Source organism: Syngnathus acus, chromosome 21, assembly GCF_901709675.1.
Source record: "Syngnathus acus chromosome 21, fSynAcu1.2, whole genome shotgun sequence".
Classification (NCBI taxonomy): domain Eukaryota; kingdom Metazoa; phylum Chordata; class Actinopteri; order Syngnathiformes; family Syngnathidae; genus Syngnathus; species Syngnathus acus.
In genome coordinates, this window is record NC_051105.1 from 2116315 (window position 1) to 2132187 (window position 15873).

The window sequence follows — 15873 nt, forward strand, 5'->3', positions numbered from 1 at the left end:
GGTTCAATATGCTTTTTCCCAGTACAATGCACGTGAGTCCCTCTAGTGGCATGGAGAAAAATGACATCAACGCAAAAATAATGCAAAACAACAAAAATGGCTCATAAATGTTTATTTTTGAAATTCTTTTGTTTCAAACCACACTACACCATCTTGTCTTTCAACCTTGGTCCCCATTTCTTAATATTTTAGTTTGATGTTTCAAACATTTTACAATTATATGTGATGTTACAGAACATCTTTTACTGCGTATATAAGTCACCAAGCTGACAAATTTTCAAGCTGAACATCATAGAAAAATTCGTTATTCGGAATATTGAATGGGAAAAAGAAAATTGTGCTGACAAGGTTTGTCAGAAATACACAAAGACGTCTTATATATTCTCATATAAATACAGTTACCGTTACTAGGATACAATTTGTATCAACAAAGAGGTAGGAACATGCGCCAACCAGGCACCAGTTTTCTCCACGTTTACTGAGGCAAATCTTTTATGATAATTGTTAACAATTTCACGTGAGACAGCTAGAAGTGCTTCAACAAGAAAGAAGGCCGATTTTTAAATACTGACAAGCTAATGAGAAGACTAAATTTGAGGTAAATCTGACCTGGAAATGTACTACCACAAAAGAATTCCTTCGGAACTAGCAACTTCACCCCAGAATAAAAAACGTTGCTTCTGAACTAGGAATTATGAACTCTAAACTTTTATTGGACCATGTTTGTAATTAGAACCATTCATTTAAGGGAAGTACCAAAAACTAAAGAATTCCAGGAAGTTGAACCATTGAGAAAAGTTAATAAATCTCTTTCAAGGACATTCAGAAAAAAAACAGCATGATTTATAAATAAACCCAAAGTTTTAGCTGAAAAATATAGACAAATTCTAAAAAATGGTGTGAGCCAATCAGGTGTGGGAGTTTTGAGGAATATTTTTTTTCTTATTTTTCGCAGGTGCTCTGAGTTTCACTTCCCTTTTCCGAGGGAAAGTCTACACTGATGAAAAATAACCTGCCAGTCACACACAAATAGTCCGAGGTAGGCTGTGTTATAGCTCTTGTAAAATACCCTGATATGATTGCCTGGAAAAAAAAGCAAGACCACAACAACCAAAAGTGTCCAAATCATAATACCAATAATATAAATAACTTAAAATATAAGAAATAAATAACTTAGGAATGCACTGTTACCCTTAAAAGCCTAGACTCACAAACCATATCATCCAAAATGTAAATGGCAGAAATTCCCATCTTAAGTGCTAGTATAGCATATTTATGTATTCATATGTACTCCTGGAAATAGCACTCGTACGGTGGGTGTTTTCACAGTCCTGGAACTGGAAACTTCCCCAAGACTGTAAACTACGGCCCAGAGCTCAGAAACCAAGGAACTTTACCACAGAATTCCACATTTTGCCCCTTGACAAGAAACTGCTTTGCTCTAAAAGCAGGGACTTTTGCAAAATGTCTTCTTTGATCAAGCATAGCCAACACTAAGCCTTAGGAGGGGTCAAAAAAAGGTTCAAGAACTACCCTGAGTTTTCTCCAACAATATGGCAGCAGCCAGCTCCTGCGCATCAATCACACTGGGGTTCCGGCTCATCACCACCCTGACCAAATCCGTGGGGAAAATACCACAGAGGTTCAGGAACACCCTCTCCCGCCGGTCTTGGTATTGAGGCACAGAAGAAGACTCTGACTGCACCAGAGGCTCAAGAAAGGACGTCTGTGGTGCCAGTCCACGCTGTGACAAATGTGCATTTGTCAACGGAGAGGACCAAATGTTCTCTGAAGCTGCATTCTGGATTGGGAAGAGATCGTAACGTGGTCTCGGGGGCTGCTGGTAGCGCCGGTCCCAGTTCATTTGATGTTGCTCAGAATGATTCCGATTGACGGGAAACTGGGAGCCTTGGTGATAGCTTCTGGAATCCTGGAGTCGCTCCTCTTGCCAAAGCGAACTCGGCAGAATGGAGCACTGAGAGAAGGTGGATGTTTGGAAGGGATGAAGCGTACCAGCGTGACATTCTCCTGGGTATCTTCTCAGAAGTGGCAGATGAGTCGGCGGCATGTGAGTGGAGCGTGACTGGAAAGGACTTTCTTCCGCATCAAAATCCACTTGCTTGATTCCTGGTGAAGTGTTCTGGCTCAGACCGGGTGGAGTTCGGTTCAGGGGTCTGTTGTACTGATTTTGGCAGGGGTGGTGGTGGAGATGGTGGCACATTGGCCTGTCATCCAAAATCAGGTCTGGGAAGAACGTCTTGGAGTTGCCTTCAGTGCCGCAGTCGGATCGTTGATGCCTGGCTTGAAAATCTTCCAGATAGAAGTGCGCAGGAGTCTCCGGAGTAGGAAGACTTGGGATGGGTGAGGTCTTGTAGCCCAGCACCGGAGACTCGGATCGGTAATAACTTGGACTCATTCCTTTGGATCTTGGATAATCCCATCCATCTTGATTTCCTGAGAAAGGCAATCTCCCTGGTACGGAACGCCGAAGGACATTTATGCGGCTTCCCCTGCGTTCCTCTACTTTGGATTGCACTCTGAGATGGTCCTCCAGGAGCTCTGCGAGGGACCTTGATCCTTTCTTTGGAGTTCCCCGGCCGGACTCGGATGATGTCTGGTTCTGGGCTGTGAAGGTGTCTTCCTTCTGGCCTTTGGATGAGGCAGAAGACATTTTGGCGCTGGCCCGGAGCTCGTCAGCTACCGAACGCTGCGGCTGACTGCCTCGTTCTGGGTGGTAGAACTTGCACTTGTGACCATACGTACACTTCTTACCTAAGAAAGAACAGAGGCATGAAAAGACGACCAAGTGTGAATTTAAAGCAATAAATGAAATCAACATCTGACTTTCTCTGCCTAAGATTAAAATAATCTTTTACCGTAAGGACACGGCTGCTTTCTGTGTTCTGGAATGACAGCTCGCTTCCTCAGGAAGTTCTCCAAGCTCGGTCCGTGGCGTCCGAGGGGGTCGTCCGGTGGCATGAATCTAACGAAAGTAGATGCGAGATTAAAAGAACAATCTCCGAGAAGTGGCAGTGCACAAAAAAAAAAAAAAGAAGCATTTACTTGTCGTTGACAAAGGAGTACATCAGAAGACGCTCATCGATGAACTTCTTCCATTCTGGCTTCTCGTTGGCCAGGTCACGGTAGTTGTCGTTGGAGACGATGATGCCGTCGGACTCGTAGGCCAACTTGACGATGAAGCGGTCGTCGTAGCAGACCACCCGCCGTCCCTGCACGCGACGGGATGGCGTGAAAACCAGGATCTTGTCTTTCTCCAGTTGCCGCAGGACCTCCTGGTCTGTGATGAGAGCATCTGGACGGGATTGCTCCTTCCTCCAAGCGGGGACAAAAACCGTGATGTCACTGTGTCCTCGCTCTAAGAACCAATCAACCGCCAGCTGGATTCCTTGACAGGAGAACACCTCCTTGTTTCCGTGACTGAAGGAGGACATGGAGGTCAATGATTTCAAAAGGACCTCGTGATTAAAGCGAACCTCACCTCATGGCCACGTTACTCCCGTCCACCACAACAGGCCGAAAGTTATCTTTGTCCTCCAGGAGTTTGTTGGAACGCAGCAACCTGCAAGAATCGACCGAGGAGGAAGACGAGTACTCGGAGGACGACGAAAGAGACTGAGATCCACCTCTCGGCGGCCCCACCGGATCCATCTTGGTTCCCAGTTTGACCAGTTCCCCTAGGATGTCATTGATAAGTGCAGCCGGGCCCAGTTTCTTCAGCACCAGCAACACCAGTTCTTCTGAGTAGCCCAGCTTTAGAGCAAAGTCCACTTTGGTGCGACAGTCGTGCGGGTTCTCCGCCTGGGTTTCCGCCTGGGTGCAAGCGTTGTGGTGCCGCTCATCTTCGCTATCGCCGCTCTCTTCAGAGAAGAAACTACTGAAGCTAGCACTGCTGCTATCCAAGCTATTGGTGCTGTCGCTAAGGCCAGAGTCTGCCGAAGCCGACACGGCTGCGGACGAAACCGTCCCGCCGTCTTTCGGGCCGCCGGGGCCGTCCACATGGAGGTAGTCCAGATCCAGCCCCGGGCTGAGGATGTGGCCTGTCCCATCCTCCACATGGTCCCTCAGGCCCATGAAGCCACCTCACACATCCAGACCCGGGCGTTGGTGAGCCGACTCGATTAAGCGGGACCTTTTAGTCTAAAGTCTTACCTTCAAAAAAAAAAAAAAAAGTTCATTCGGATGTAACTTTTGAAAAACTCACTCTTTTAAAATACCACTTTGAAACTTTGTTTGTATCTACTTAAGTTGTTTTAGAGTGTAAAGTAACATTTATGACTCAATGTGTGCGTGAGTGTGTGGGGGGGGGGGGCGCTCTAAGTATGTCTGGCTTGCACCTTTTGAGCAAAGCAGCTGCCAGACAATCTGTCCTTCTGCGACACAAAGTATTGTTCTGGACCATCCCCACAGACGGAGATTTTTTTTTTTTTTTTTTAAAGCTCCCCCACTGTTTGTGTCACACACGCACACACACACACACGATTGTCAGCTATACAGCTGCAAGATGGAAACAAATAGGACGCAAGTTCCATCTCCATCTGAGGCACACTGTTGATATGCGAAATGTTTTTTTAGCTTCGGAGCGCTTTCAATGTATGCAAAATAACTCATCTGCTGAGCAATATGTCGTCTCTGTCTCTGCACCTCATGCCTCCACAGTGAGCAGATGCCTCCTCAACCACTGACCTCCCTTGGGGGCGTTTGCCCCCCCCTCCCTCCCTCCCTTTTTGCACCCCCATCCTCCCCTGAGGCCTGGAAAAGTCTCCACACGGCGCTCGGGTGCCTGCTGGGCGGCTGCCAGGGACCGGCTGGAGGGGAGGTGGGGGGTGCTGTGGGTCCAGTCGGATGTGTGTGAAGGAGGGGGGGGTGGATGATGGTACAAAGGCCATGCAGAGTGGGAGGGGGGGGGCAACAGATGCCTACTGAGGACACACTTTAAAAGCATGCCGCAACTGGTGGTGCCCCCCCCCTTGCCTCAACCCATAGATAGAGGTCACCAGTGTGTGTGTGTGTGTGCCCCCCGTGCACTCACTTTCACCTCTGGTTGCCGAAATCTTCTCGCAACGTACCCAGAGCTGTTCCTAATATTTTGACAAGTCAAAATTCAGACGACAAACCATGTTGTCTGTTTTCTAAGACTGACAGCGTATTTTTTGTCGAGTTGATACATTCTTTGTAGACAGATCATTCATGAACCGACTTTAAAAATGTTCAATGGATGTAAATGAAAGGTTTTATTTTATTCATAGATGTTAAATTCAATATATATGCCATAGATGTGAAATATATTTTTGATCTTTGATGACCTGTACACGTTGCGATGTTAGAATCTTGTAGAAACATTCATTTATTTCATCTCAAACATGTGCAAATACTTTTAACAATGCCAATCCCTGCCAAATTTCTAGTAACCATTTTATTTGATGATTATGATTTTTTTTTTAAATGTATTTGCTTATTATCGTTTTTAACAATTATTGCTTTATTTTATTTCGTAGCATAATACACAGAAAATACAAAAAATATTTTTCTCTGTGTGCTCTGAATGTACGTGACACACAAATGAAATTGTACAAGACTTTTGTCATACTTGTGAGCATTTACAAAAAAATGAACAAGAGCCTCACCTCACAGAAGGGCCTCCTAAAACCTTGTTCTCCTCTTTTGTGGAAGTGCAATTTCCCACAGGCGTGTCTTGTAGCCGGCAGAGGTACACGTACACTTAAGAAAATGACAAATGTCCACTGGAGCCAGAGTAGGAGCGTCCTTCCTTAGCGGCAGACCACCTTGTAGTGAGATGTGTCCCCTCTACTCTGTGGACCATCTCCACTAACACCCCCCCCCTCTATTTTTTGTCTCCTCCCCCATTTAATACACTCTCAAAAGGGGGGGGCATGCACAAAGAGGGTTTTTGGTGGGCAGCTGGATACACACACACACACACACATATATATATATATACGTATATACACATATATATACGTATATACACACACACATATATATATATATATATATATATATATATATATATATATATAGTATATATATATATACACATGTATATATATATATATATACACATGTATATATATATATATATATATATATATACACACATATATATATATATATATATATATATATATAATGTGTGTATATAAAGAATTTCTAAAATGGAGTGTTGTTTTGCTTTTACCATATTGAAGTGCGCAGCCAGGTGAAGGAGACTTCTTTTGCCTCAAACGTTAACCTGCACACAGAAAGAATTTGAACATGCATAAACACAATTTTTTAGGCACACACCTGCACCCCCCCCCCCTGCCTCCATCTTGGAGTGACCCTTTAATTGGGGCTCAGCTGACAGGTTCTCTCCTCAGGGAGCGTGCGGCGGGCGGGCGGGCGGGCGGGCGCATGGGTGCGCGTGCGGACCATCTGCTTGCTGAACAGGTGTCCCGCTCGCCGGAACCTTCTGCGACGACCCCCAAAATGCACTGTCACTGCTTTTAGAAGATATTTTATCAATGTATCACACACATTATCAGAACCCCCCCCCCCCCTCAATGCAAATTCAAACTGAGGGACCTCGTATGTTTGTGTGCGTGTGTGTGTTCTGCCGCCATCCTTAAATGACCCTGAAGGGCAGCGCAGGCCGAAGGCCAGCCTTTTGTGCCTTCAGAAGTCCTCGGTGACCCCTCCCAACCCCCCAACAGACACACACACACACTAATTAAGTCCTGATAGATGTTCCCCACTGAGCCTGATGGTGCATGCGAGCAAATATGTACACATGTGTAAACGTGCGTGTGCGCGCACACGTGCATGTGTGCACGGAGTGAGTGTCAGGTCACAAAGGTCAACAGGAACAAAAGCAAGGAGCAGATCCCAGCTGCCGAGCTAAACATACAGAGCTAACCCCCACACACATAGACACACACTCCTTCCCTTTTAATGGGAGTGTGCCACCGTCACGCACGCACGCGCACACACACACACACACACACACGCACACACACACACACGCACACACACACACCGCTCGGCTGAGTAGGGGGAAAGGTCACACACGGACACACACGGACACACACACACACACACACACACACACACACACACACACACACCGCTCGGCTGAGTAGGGGTAAAGGTCACATGGACACACACGGACACACACACACGGACACACACACGGACACACACACACACACACACACACACACACACACACACACACACACACACACACACACACCGCTCGGCTGAGTAGGGGTAAAGGTCACATGGACACACACGGACACACACGGACACACACACACACACACACACACACACACACACACACACAGCATGTATGGACAGACAAATCCTTCTAATCCGTTTTTTTTACTTTACGTATTTGTCAAAAAGACCCGGCTCCAAAAAGCAAGGCTTTCTAATTTTAAATGACCATGTAGAGCATAGGTGTCAAACACAAGGCCCGGGGGCCAGATACGGCCCACTACATCATTTTATGTGGCCCGCGAGACAAATTTTGCATCGACTTAGTGTCATTACTAAAATTAGCAATTGTCTTCGCTTCTAAAAAAATAGAGATATTGCTTGCTATTTTTATTACCATTTATCTTTTCAAAATATTCAAACAGGCCCGCCGAGGGAAACTTTGACTACAATGCGGCCCACGACAAAAATGAGTTTGACACCCCTGATGTAGAGTAAAGAATTCACTTGAAAAAGTAGAAAATGTACAATTTCTGCAGAAACTGCATGTGTAATGATGAGTGAGAAATCAAGTCAATGAAGTGAAAGAATGAAGAGGCGACACACTGGCTTGCATGTCCGCCTCACAGTTCACAAATGATTACTGCTCCGGCTTTCTTTCTGTAGCGTTTCTTCTCCCCGTGCTTGCGTAGGTTTCCTCCGGGTATTTTGGTGGGACTGCTTGTTTAATCAAACGTTATGGTGTCAACAAAGGATTTGAAATAAAAGGGACAAGTACACTTCAAACATATCACAAAGTAAACTTTGTCTCCCACTTGTGGGGAAAAGGGAAACTACAGCGCTAACTCCCCCCACCATTTTCCTGTGTAGCCTTTATCTCCCTCCTGTCGGCACAATTGTGGTGGACGCGTAGCGGGCCTGACGGGCATGAGGTAGCGAACGTTCTTCCAGAAGCGCGAGTGGCGCGTGGCGGTGCCGTGTGACTCGGGCGACCAGTTGAGGGGGGCGTTCTTGGCAAGCAGATAGCGCAGGGTCATGGGAAGGTGGGCGTAATCCCCCGCTTGGCCCACCTGAATGAGGATGACGGCCATGTTGGGTTGGGTGAGAACGTGGTGTAGAGCCACCTGACAAGACAAATCGGACTGAATTTGAAGTGAAAGATTTCTCTGAAGACATTGTTCGGGTCAAAGTCACACCTGCCAATCAAAGCCTGCCGTGCTGAGGCGAGGGGAGGAATCAATCTGCTGATCGGATGATTCCGAATGTGGGGCGAGAACCACTATCAGCCTGCGACTCTGCTCGATGCTTTTCTGAACCTGCGCAATGTGGGCTGATACAATGTGGGTATGGTTTTAAGTTAGGGTTTGTAATCGGTTATGACGGTTTTGCCATTAGCCACCTTCTCCTGGCAAGTTGTCTCTGTGCTGCACGAAGAGGTGATATCGGCAAGCGTTTTCCAGGACCGACACCAGCTGCTCCACAAAAGCCAACATGTGCTTGTTGGCGTCCTCTGGTGGCCTCTCGGGGTACTGCACTCCTTCATTCTGCCGTCGTTGAGCCGACGGCGTTTCCAACACTACATACGCGTCGTACCTCTTGGAATCTACAAAAAAAAAGTGTGCACATAGGTCTGGCTTTTTTTTTTTTTTTGATAAGTTTACCTTTATTGCAGACAGCCATGGGCAAGTAAGGTCTTAAGAGCAGCGTGATGTCCACAGTGAAGACTTTGACCAGGATGACAGCAGACACACACAATAACACAACACCCACTCCAGCGAGCCACAGTGGAGTGAGTGTATCTGAAGCACACCCAACAATACAATTGAACTTTTAAGTGAGGGCTGAGCTTTCAAATACTAATCTGAGTCTAATGAAGTGGTGATGACTTCACTGACCTCTAGGGCTCAGTGTGAAGAACCGCTCCCTCGTCAAGAAGCCGTCGCTGCCGATGCATTTGAAATTTGTTCGGAAATCTCTGGATGATAATTTGGCGATGGTAAGGATCGCCGTGGCAACCGTGCTCTGGGAAGGCGAGGAGGTGTGGCTAAGGGGAAACACACAGCGAGTCGGTTCCCCGGTGGCTTGGTTAGGGACATTTTGAAAATTCAGCCCTCAAAGCCATTTTCACTTAGCAACATGAAGTCATGAGAAGTCCCACAAAAAAAAGTCTCCAAAAGACTTGCTTTAAAAGAACGTACACGTTCATGCTCTGAATGTAGCCATCGCGCTTGCCGTTCTTCTCGCCGACTTGCCATCGAGCCGAGCATTTCGGATTTATGTTGGTTCCGCAGAACACAGAACAGTTGAGCCGCAGTTCTACGCCTGGACCACCATAACCAATAAAAACACAGTTAAAACATTCCATGTTTATTGGAACAATTGTAGTATATACGTTGTACAAGTTTCCATTAAATGCACAGACCACGTTTGAAATTGTTTGGTGTCATGAAGGAAAAGCAGCTCGACAGGAAACAGGAAGGTGTTTAAGATGACAGCATGATACAAAATATGGTGCAGCGTAACATGACAAAACATGAGAAAGTAGAAGTCATCATGACAAATACAATTTGATGAATTTACAACATCCTCTGGAAGATAGATACACACAAAAAACAGGCAGCAATGTAAATATTGTCTCCTTGAGTTTCTTTTGTGTTTTTCTTTGAATATTTACTTTTCTTTATTTTTTACCTTCATGGGTGCTGATGTTCTTTGTGGGCGCCAAGATAAGCAAATTGGAGGAGAACGAATCTGTGAGTCAAAAAAAATTATTTTCAGAGCTCATGCAAACACAAAACATTGGGCTGGATTTTTTTGTGAGCATCATTTTACAGAGATAAGCAATTCTCTGGTTTGATATTATTTGCGCCGTTGTGGGTGTGAACACAGCCACCCCCAAAGTCGGTTCCACTCACTTTTGATTGTGACTTCCCTAGAACCCGACGTGGTGTACTGGTGGCTCCCATGAGTCCACGTGCACACACACGTGTACACGCCTTGGTCTTCGGCCGTTAGGCTGTGTAGCCACATGGCATCTGATCGCCGACCAGTAAGCAGAGTGTCGTTCTGGAGAAAATCACATGCGCAAAAATATCAAGCAAAATTTCAAATTTCTTCTATTCGGAGACTGCAAAAGTCCATTTAAAAAAAGGAAATTCAAAAATACTGGGGGTAAAAATGGATGATTGAATAAGCAAATTAAAGTGGAGGAATAAATCAAAGTGAATGAAACAATTAATATTTTTTCTTATCTTATTAAGAGCAGATCGTGTGTCCTCACCTTGTACCAGCTAAAGGCTCCGCCCAACCTCCTGCAGATATTGGCCACCGGGTCAGGACACACTAGATGTTTGTTCCTTCCGGAATCATCCAGAGCGCCGTAGAAGTGCTCCTTGTCAGCTCGACTCGCTTCTAGGACCGTGATATTCACATAATAGTTCTCACACGCCTCGCCCGTGATGTTTTGGCTGAAACGAGAAACAACGCCTCAAAGTAACGGAAACCAGAACGAGTCGACGAGACCCGGAATCTTCCCTCACCGAGCCGTGTAGAAACCCGAGTCCTTCACGGTGACGTTCAAGAGGAAGAGCGCGCCGGCGTGGTGGTGAATCCTCTCCATTTCACCGGATGGGACCACGGCACGCTCTCGGCCTGAAGAATTTCTGAACCACGTGAACCTTTCCAAGGGCACCACGGAGTCGTCCAGGATGTACGGAACAAGTTGGAAGGATTCGCCTTCTATGAGCACATAGTCCTCCACATCAAAGTCTTCGCACGAGAGCTCCTGTGTGGCTGAGGAGAACATACAAAGAATTTGCTCCAGCTTCTGGTAGTGGTCGTCGACTTCCTTAGAATGAACGCAAGGTCATTTAGAAATATTTGCACAGCATGCTTACCAGAAGGGTGAAGTGCGGTCACCATCAGGATGAGCGGGAAGAAATCCATCTCCAACTAAAAGAGAAGATTCCTCAAAATCTTTTTAGCTGCCAAAGTAGCCAGCCAAGCGCAAATCGTATCGTAGGACATGCGAGAAAGACTATCTGATCACAGCAACAGAATGTCTTAAGTCACTTTTGTTGCTTCCGCTCTGATTGATAAGGCTTAAAGACAAACTACGTTCCATTATCTAAAAATCTCAACAAATTTAGGGAGGAAGAAGACAAAATGAACATTTTAAATGACATCAAATAAGATGATGCCTTAAAAAAAATGCAAAAGGAACATGTCAAGTTCCAAATTTGAATTTTTATTTGAAACGTATGATAAAACAAAAAAATGTAATTGTCAAAATGTGCCATAAAAGAAATTGTAGTAAAAGTAAATTGCTGAATGTTGTGTTTTCTAAATGACATAATTGCAACAAATTAAATGAAAAATCAATTAAAACCGCACCCGAAAACAGCATTACAAATCTAAAATCTAAATTAAATTTTAAAAAAATGTAAACTTTATTGTATAAATGTGGGTTAAATGGGGGTACAAAATTCTAATAATACTAAAAATAAACATGTATTTAAGAAAAGTAAAATACAGTAAAATATGTCTCTTACCGCTTAGAAGAATGTTACAGTGTCTTTGCTCTTCTTCTAAAAGATCTTTTATAGCCATCTCCTCGCACGCACATGTGCGCACGTACGCGCTCACACGCACGCGCTCACACGCACGCGCTCACACACACACACACACACGCACACGCACACACACACACACAGTTTATCGTTAAAGTGGCACCCCCACCCCTGGTTTTTCCTGTAATGGCCTCTTAAGAGCTACCAGTAAGATGCGATGTAACAAGATGATTGGAAATACTGCAGTGGAAGAATTCAAATGTCTCTTGTGTACACTCCACCCTAATGACACAGTCACTGCACTAACAAGATGTGATCTTGATGGGGTCTTGATCGTCTGCTGGCCGGCACGTCCGGCATGAGCAACCTGAGCTTTTTCCAGAAGCGTCTATCGTGTTTGCTTTGATTCCACGCGAGTGCTCCCTGCCTCCTCTTGATGTAGGCTAGAGACTGCGGCAAGCGGCCGTAATCCGGCGGACCGTCTGGGAGGAGAACCACAGAATAGGACGTACGAGTCACTCATTTGGAAAGACAAAAAAAGAATGGTAATATACCGTGTGGGACAGTTGGTCACTATTAGCATAGTTAGTTAGCCAGTCAATCAATTACCAATTTCCAGCAGGATGACTGGGGGCGTATCGTGCATCAAAGCGTCGTGCAGGCCCAGCTTCTGCTCATAGCTCAGCTGTCGCTCCCCAAGGCTGAAGGGCCGCCACTCTTTCTTGTCCTCCTCCTCCCCCTGTTCTTCTTCCTCTTTGTCCGTCTCCTTGGCCGACACCACGACGATGATCAGCCGGCGGCATCTCCGCAAAGTGGCCGCCACGGCATCGAGTTTTGCTGCCACGGGAAGAACATTTGAAAAGAAACACTTTGTCAGCATGATTTATGTACTCGTTGGTTAGATGGACGATACCTTCTCCCGGGATGTCATCTCGGCCTGCGATGAAGAGGCGGAAGCCATGTCGTTCCTCCAGCCGGCCGGGCAGCGTATGCAGGGCAAAGTCAGACGCCACGCTTGAGCTGGTCTCGGCGGGGACCACGCTCACCAAGGCGTCGTACGGGACCCACTCGGTATCTGCACGCATGGGAGACGCCAGCGTGAGTCAATTAGCGCCTTGGCTAACTATGTTGTGTTGCTATGTTGGTTATTTTGTAGACATGTGGTCTCATTGATGGTCATTTGTTTATCGTATATTTATTTTGTTATTTTAAAAAGTAGATCGTTAAAATAGCTAGCAAGCTACCTGCCATTTACCAGCAAGTCAAATAATTCAAATAATTCATTTTGTGAGTTGTCTGTTATTTAGTTGATCTACATCGTAAACAGTTAGTTAGTTTAACTAACTAACATGTCGCTGTGTGTCACCTTGAGGAGTAACAAAATATCCGTGCAGCCTCCTGTATGCCAACACTATGTCCACCTTGAAAAGGAGCATCAGGAAGACCAGAAGTAGAAGAAGAAGCGGGGTGGCCACGCCCACTGCCACGCCAGTGTGGAACCAGCTGTGGTTGGCTGGTGGGAGACAGCAAGTAAGACATAGGTGCAGATGAAATATGTCAACAATATTTAAATATGATTTTTTGACATATTAAATAAATATGCCAAATATGATAGGATAAGATATTTCTTTTTGCCTGGCATTTTTCAAAAATGGTGATTGCATTACCTTCTCTGAGCTGCACTTGGCAATCTTTCACCTTCAGAGGGCTCTGGATCCGACAGCGAATGAAGACATTGAGGAAACGAGGAAGAACTCTGGAAATGGTCAGGATGGACTCGCCAAGCACGCGGCCTTGGTCTGGCGTGCTGCGGGGGGAAGCGGATCATGTGAGACTTTTTACGTATGCGTGCAGATTTTAATCGTGAATAACGACAAGCTCACAAGCGGAACGTCTCATTGAGCTCCGGGTCCTCGTCAGCAAAACTGCCGTTTACGATCCAGAACATTGTCGTCTCCTCATTCTGACTGTAGCCCAGCAAAGCCGAGCACTTCAGCTCCACACGCGCACCTAACACCACATCAGACTGTCTTACTCAAATTGTCAAGAATACAAACTCAGAAAGTTCATATTCTTGTCGAGCTGACAACTAATGGGTCTACGATGAACTCACCCATGTCTACGACGAGCACTTGATCCTGTTGTTGGATCACCTCAGGCTCGCTAAAAACTGCCTGTGTCAACTCTGCAGCCAAAACAAATAGAAGGTTTGAAGAAGATTTGAATGATTGATTCATTTAAATAATAATCAAATTGGCGCCCACCGTTGTTTATGTCCAGCTGGACGCTTCGTGCCGACGTGTACTTCCTGCCACGGAGGCTGATGTCCACCAGGCAAGTGTACGTGCCGGCGTCCTCCTCCGTGGCCTTGCGCAGCCTCAAGCCGCTGTCGTGCACGCTGAGAGTTGCGCCCTCTCGCTCCAGCGGGCGGCAGTCCTGCACGATTTTGAACAAGCTAGTTTTACTGAGCTATGTGACATTTGGAGCACATGTAACTATATGGATACATTTGCACGAATGGAGCCTTTTTGAGCCTGGCGAGGCACCATACCCTCAGCCACCGTATGTTACTCGTGTGGTTGCGTCGTAGGACGTCGTCCAGCTTGCAGGGGAGGCTCTTTGTGACCCCCAGGGTGATGCTCCTCACTTCGGCCACAGGAGGACAAAGTCCATTGGACACCGACACGCAAAAGTCAATCTTGACGGTTCTGCTTTGGACCCTTCACAGCACACAAACACTCAACTCAAGACGCCATCTCAAGACGTACACGACACTCGGCGTGTTTCCTTACGTGCTCTCGCAACTGTAAGTGCCATTGTGGGACATCTGCACGGGCAGGAAGTACAGAAGGTCGTCTATGACTTCCACGCCAGGGGGCAGAGATGGCATCGTCCCCGCCATCGCCTCTTCTCGGGCCCACGTGACGTTTTCACCCGCGATGGGACACTTGAGCAGTAGGAGGTGGCCTGCGCTGACATAGTAGGTGTCTGGTGACCCCTTGTGGCCTGTAAAGGAAGCACACACATACATAGTCTGAATTAAAAAGTAACTCTAAATTTCAACACATAACCAACCATGTCATGGTCTTGCTAGAGTAATACGTCTTTTGCGGGTTTGAGAAGTAGGACCTCACTTGACCTCAATTAGGTGACACACTGACCTAAAAAAAGGACACTTACCGTAAATATTTGACCTGGTTACCTCCGCCAAATTGTGGCCTTGCCAAAACATCATGTGATTTCTCTCAGCCACTCAGATCAAATCAAATTTAAACTCTACTAATATGGTTAAGAGTGTGGGTGGCTGTACTGCTGTCTAACCCAGTGCCTGATTTTCTTAAAAGCAAACCATTCACCAATTGACTTAACTCATAAACTCATAAAGCATAATAATACAAATGACGTCATTGTGGAGGAATATCAGCGTACTCACCGAGCGTGTTGGCCGCAGCGAGCAATATGGCTAGCGCGGGCAGACAAGCCATTACTGCTTTTCACACAACTCTTGAAGAAACATCACAAGTGAGGGAAGTGAAAAGTGTCGACACAAGTCATAAGGCAAAACACACAATCCCGGTCCACACAAAAATCTATAAAGAGATTTAGAGAGCATATCTCGCTTTGCTTCATAAAACAATGATGATTCTTCTAGCCTTTGGTCCACCTCTGCTCTGGTTTATTATTCAGTGCTACAAAAGAAACTGAATTGATAAGTGTTATAGTAAGTCAACTTACCAGTGAGTCGTTACTGCGACTTCTGCTCGTCTCTTACCTGCACATCCTGTTTTCACATGATGACACCCTGGGTTTTTCCTTCAACGACTTTCCACCCTCCGAAAAAGAAACACACACACCACAAAAGCAGGCCACCAAACCTCACTTGGTTTTTGTATGTATGTGTGCGGCAGAAAAAAAACTTCTTTGTATTGGAACTGCTGTAAAGGTCTTTTGTTTCTCGCCTAATTACATCAGTTTTTAAGTAAAGATGTGTTCACTGAGCATCATCGATTAACGGGAGGATAATGTTTTGCCTGTACGTTTGAAATGGCATTAAATGATCAAAATGTCA

At 45.8% G+C, this 15873-nt stretch overlaps 2 protein-coding genes across 2 annotated transcripts; both read right to left on the reverse strand.

Annotated features, from left to right (window-relative positions):
• Positions 1-35: 35 nt before the first annotated feature.
• LOC119139832 (probable ribonuclease ZC3H12C) lies at positions 36-5924 on the reverse strand. The gene is made up of 5 exons (XM_037280847.1): positions 5646-5924; positions 3500-4170; positions 3064-3438; positions 2877-2983; positions 36-2772 (listed from the first exon to the last, which is right to left on the reverse strand). The coding sequence occupies exons 2-5, from the start codon at positions 4090-4092 to the stop codon at positions 1523-1525; spliced, it is 2325 nt and encodes a 774-aa protein (XP_037136742.1). The 5' UTR covers positions 4093-4170; positions 5646-5924; the 3' UTR covers positions 36-1522.
• A 1832-nt stretch (positions 5925-7756) lies between these two features.
• LOC119115060 lies at positions 7757-15806 on the reverse strand. Its single transcript, XM_037239234.1, has 23 exons — positions 15238-15806; positions 14597-14810; positions 14356-14524; positions 14069-14240; positions 13918-13989; positions 13688-13814; positions 13472-13611; positions 13171-13317; positions 12718-12879; positions 12414-12641; positions 12103-12286; positions 11308-11323; positions 11133-11187; positions 10776-11028; positions 10517-10703; positions 10152-10302; positions 9928-9987; positions 9435-9558; positions 9132-9280; positions 8898-9035; positions 8636-8839; positions 8433-8566; positions 7757-8360 (listed from the first exon to the last, which is right to left on the reverse strand). Exons 1-23 carry the CDS (start codon positions 15287-15289, stop codon positions 8070-8072), a joined length of 3429 nt encoding a protein of 1142 aa, XP_037095129.1. The 5' UTR covers positions 15290-15806; the 3' UTR covers positions 7757-8069.
• Positions 15807-15873: the final 67 nt, after the last annotated feature.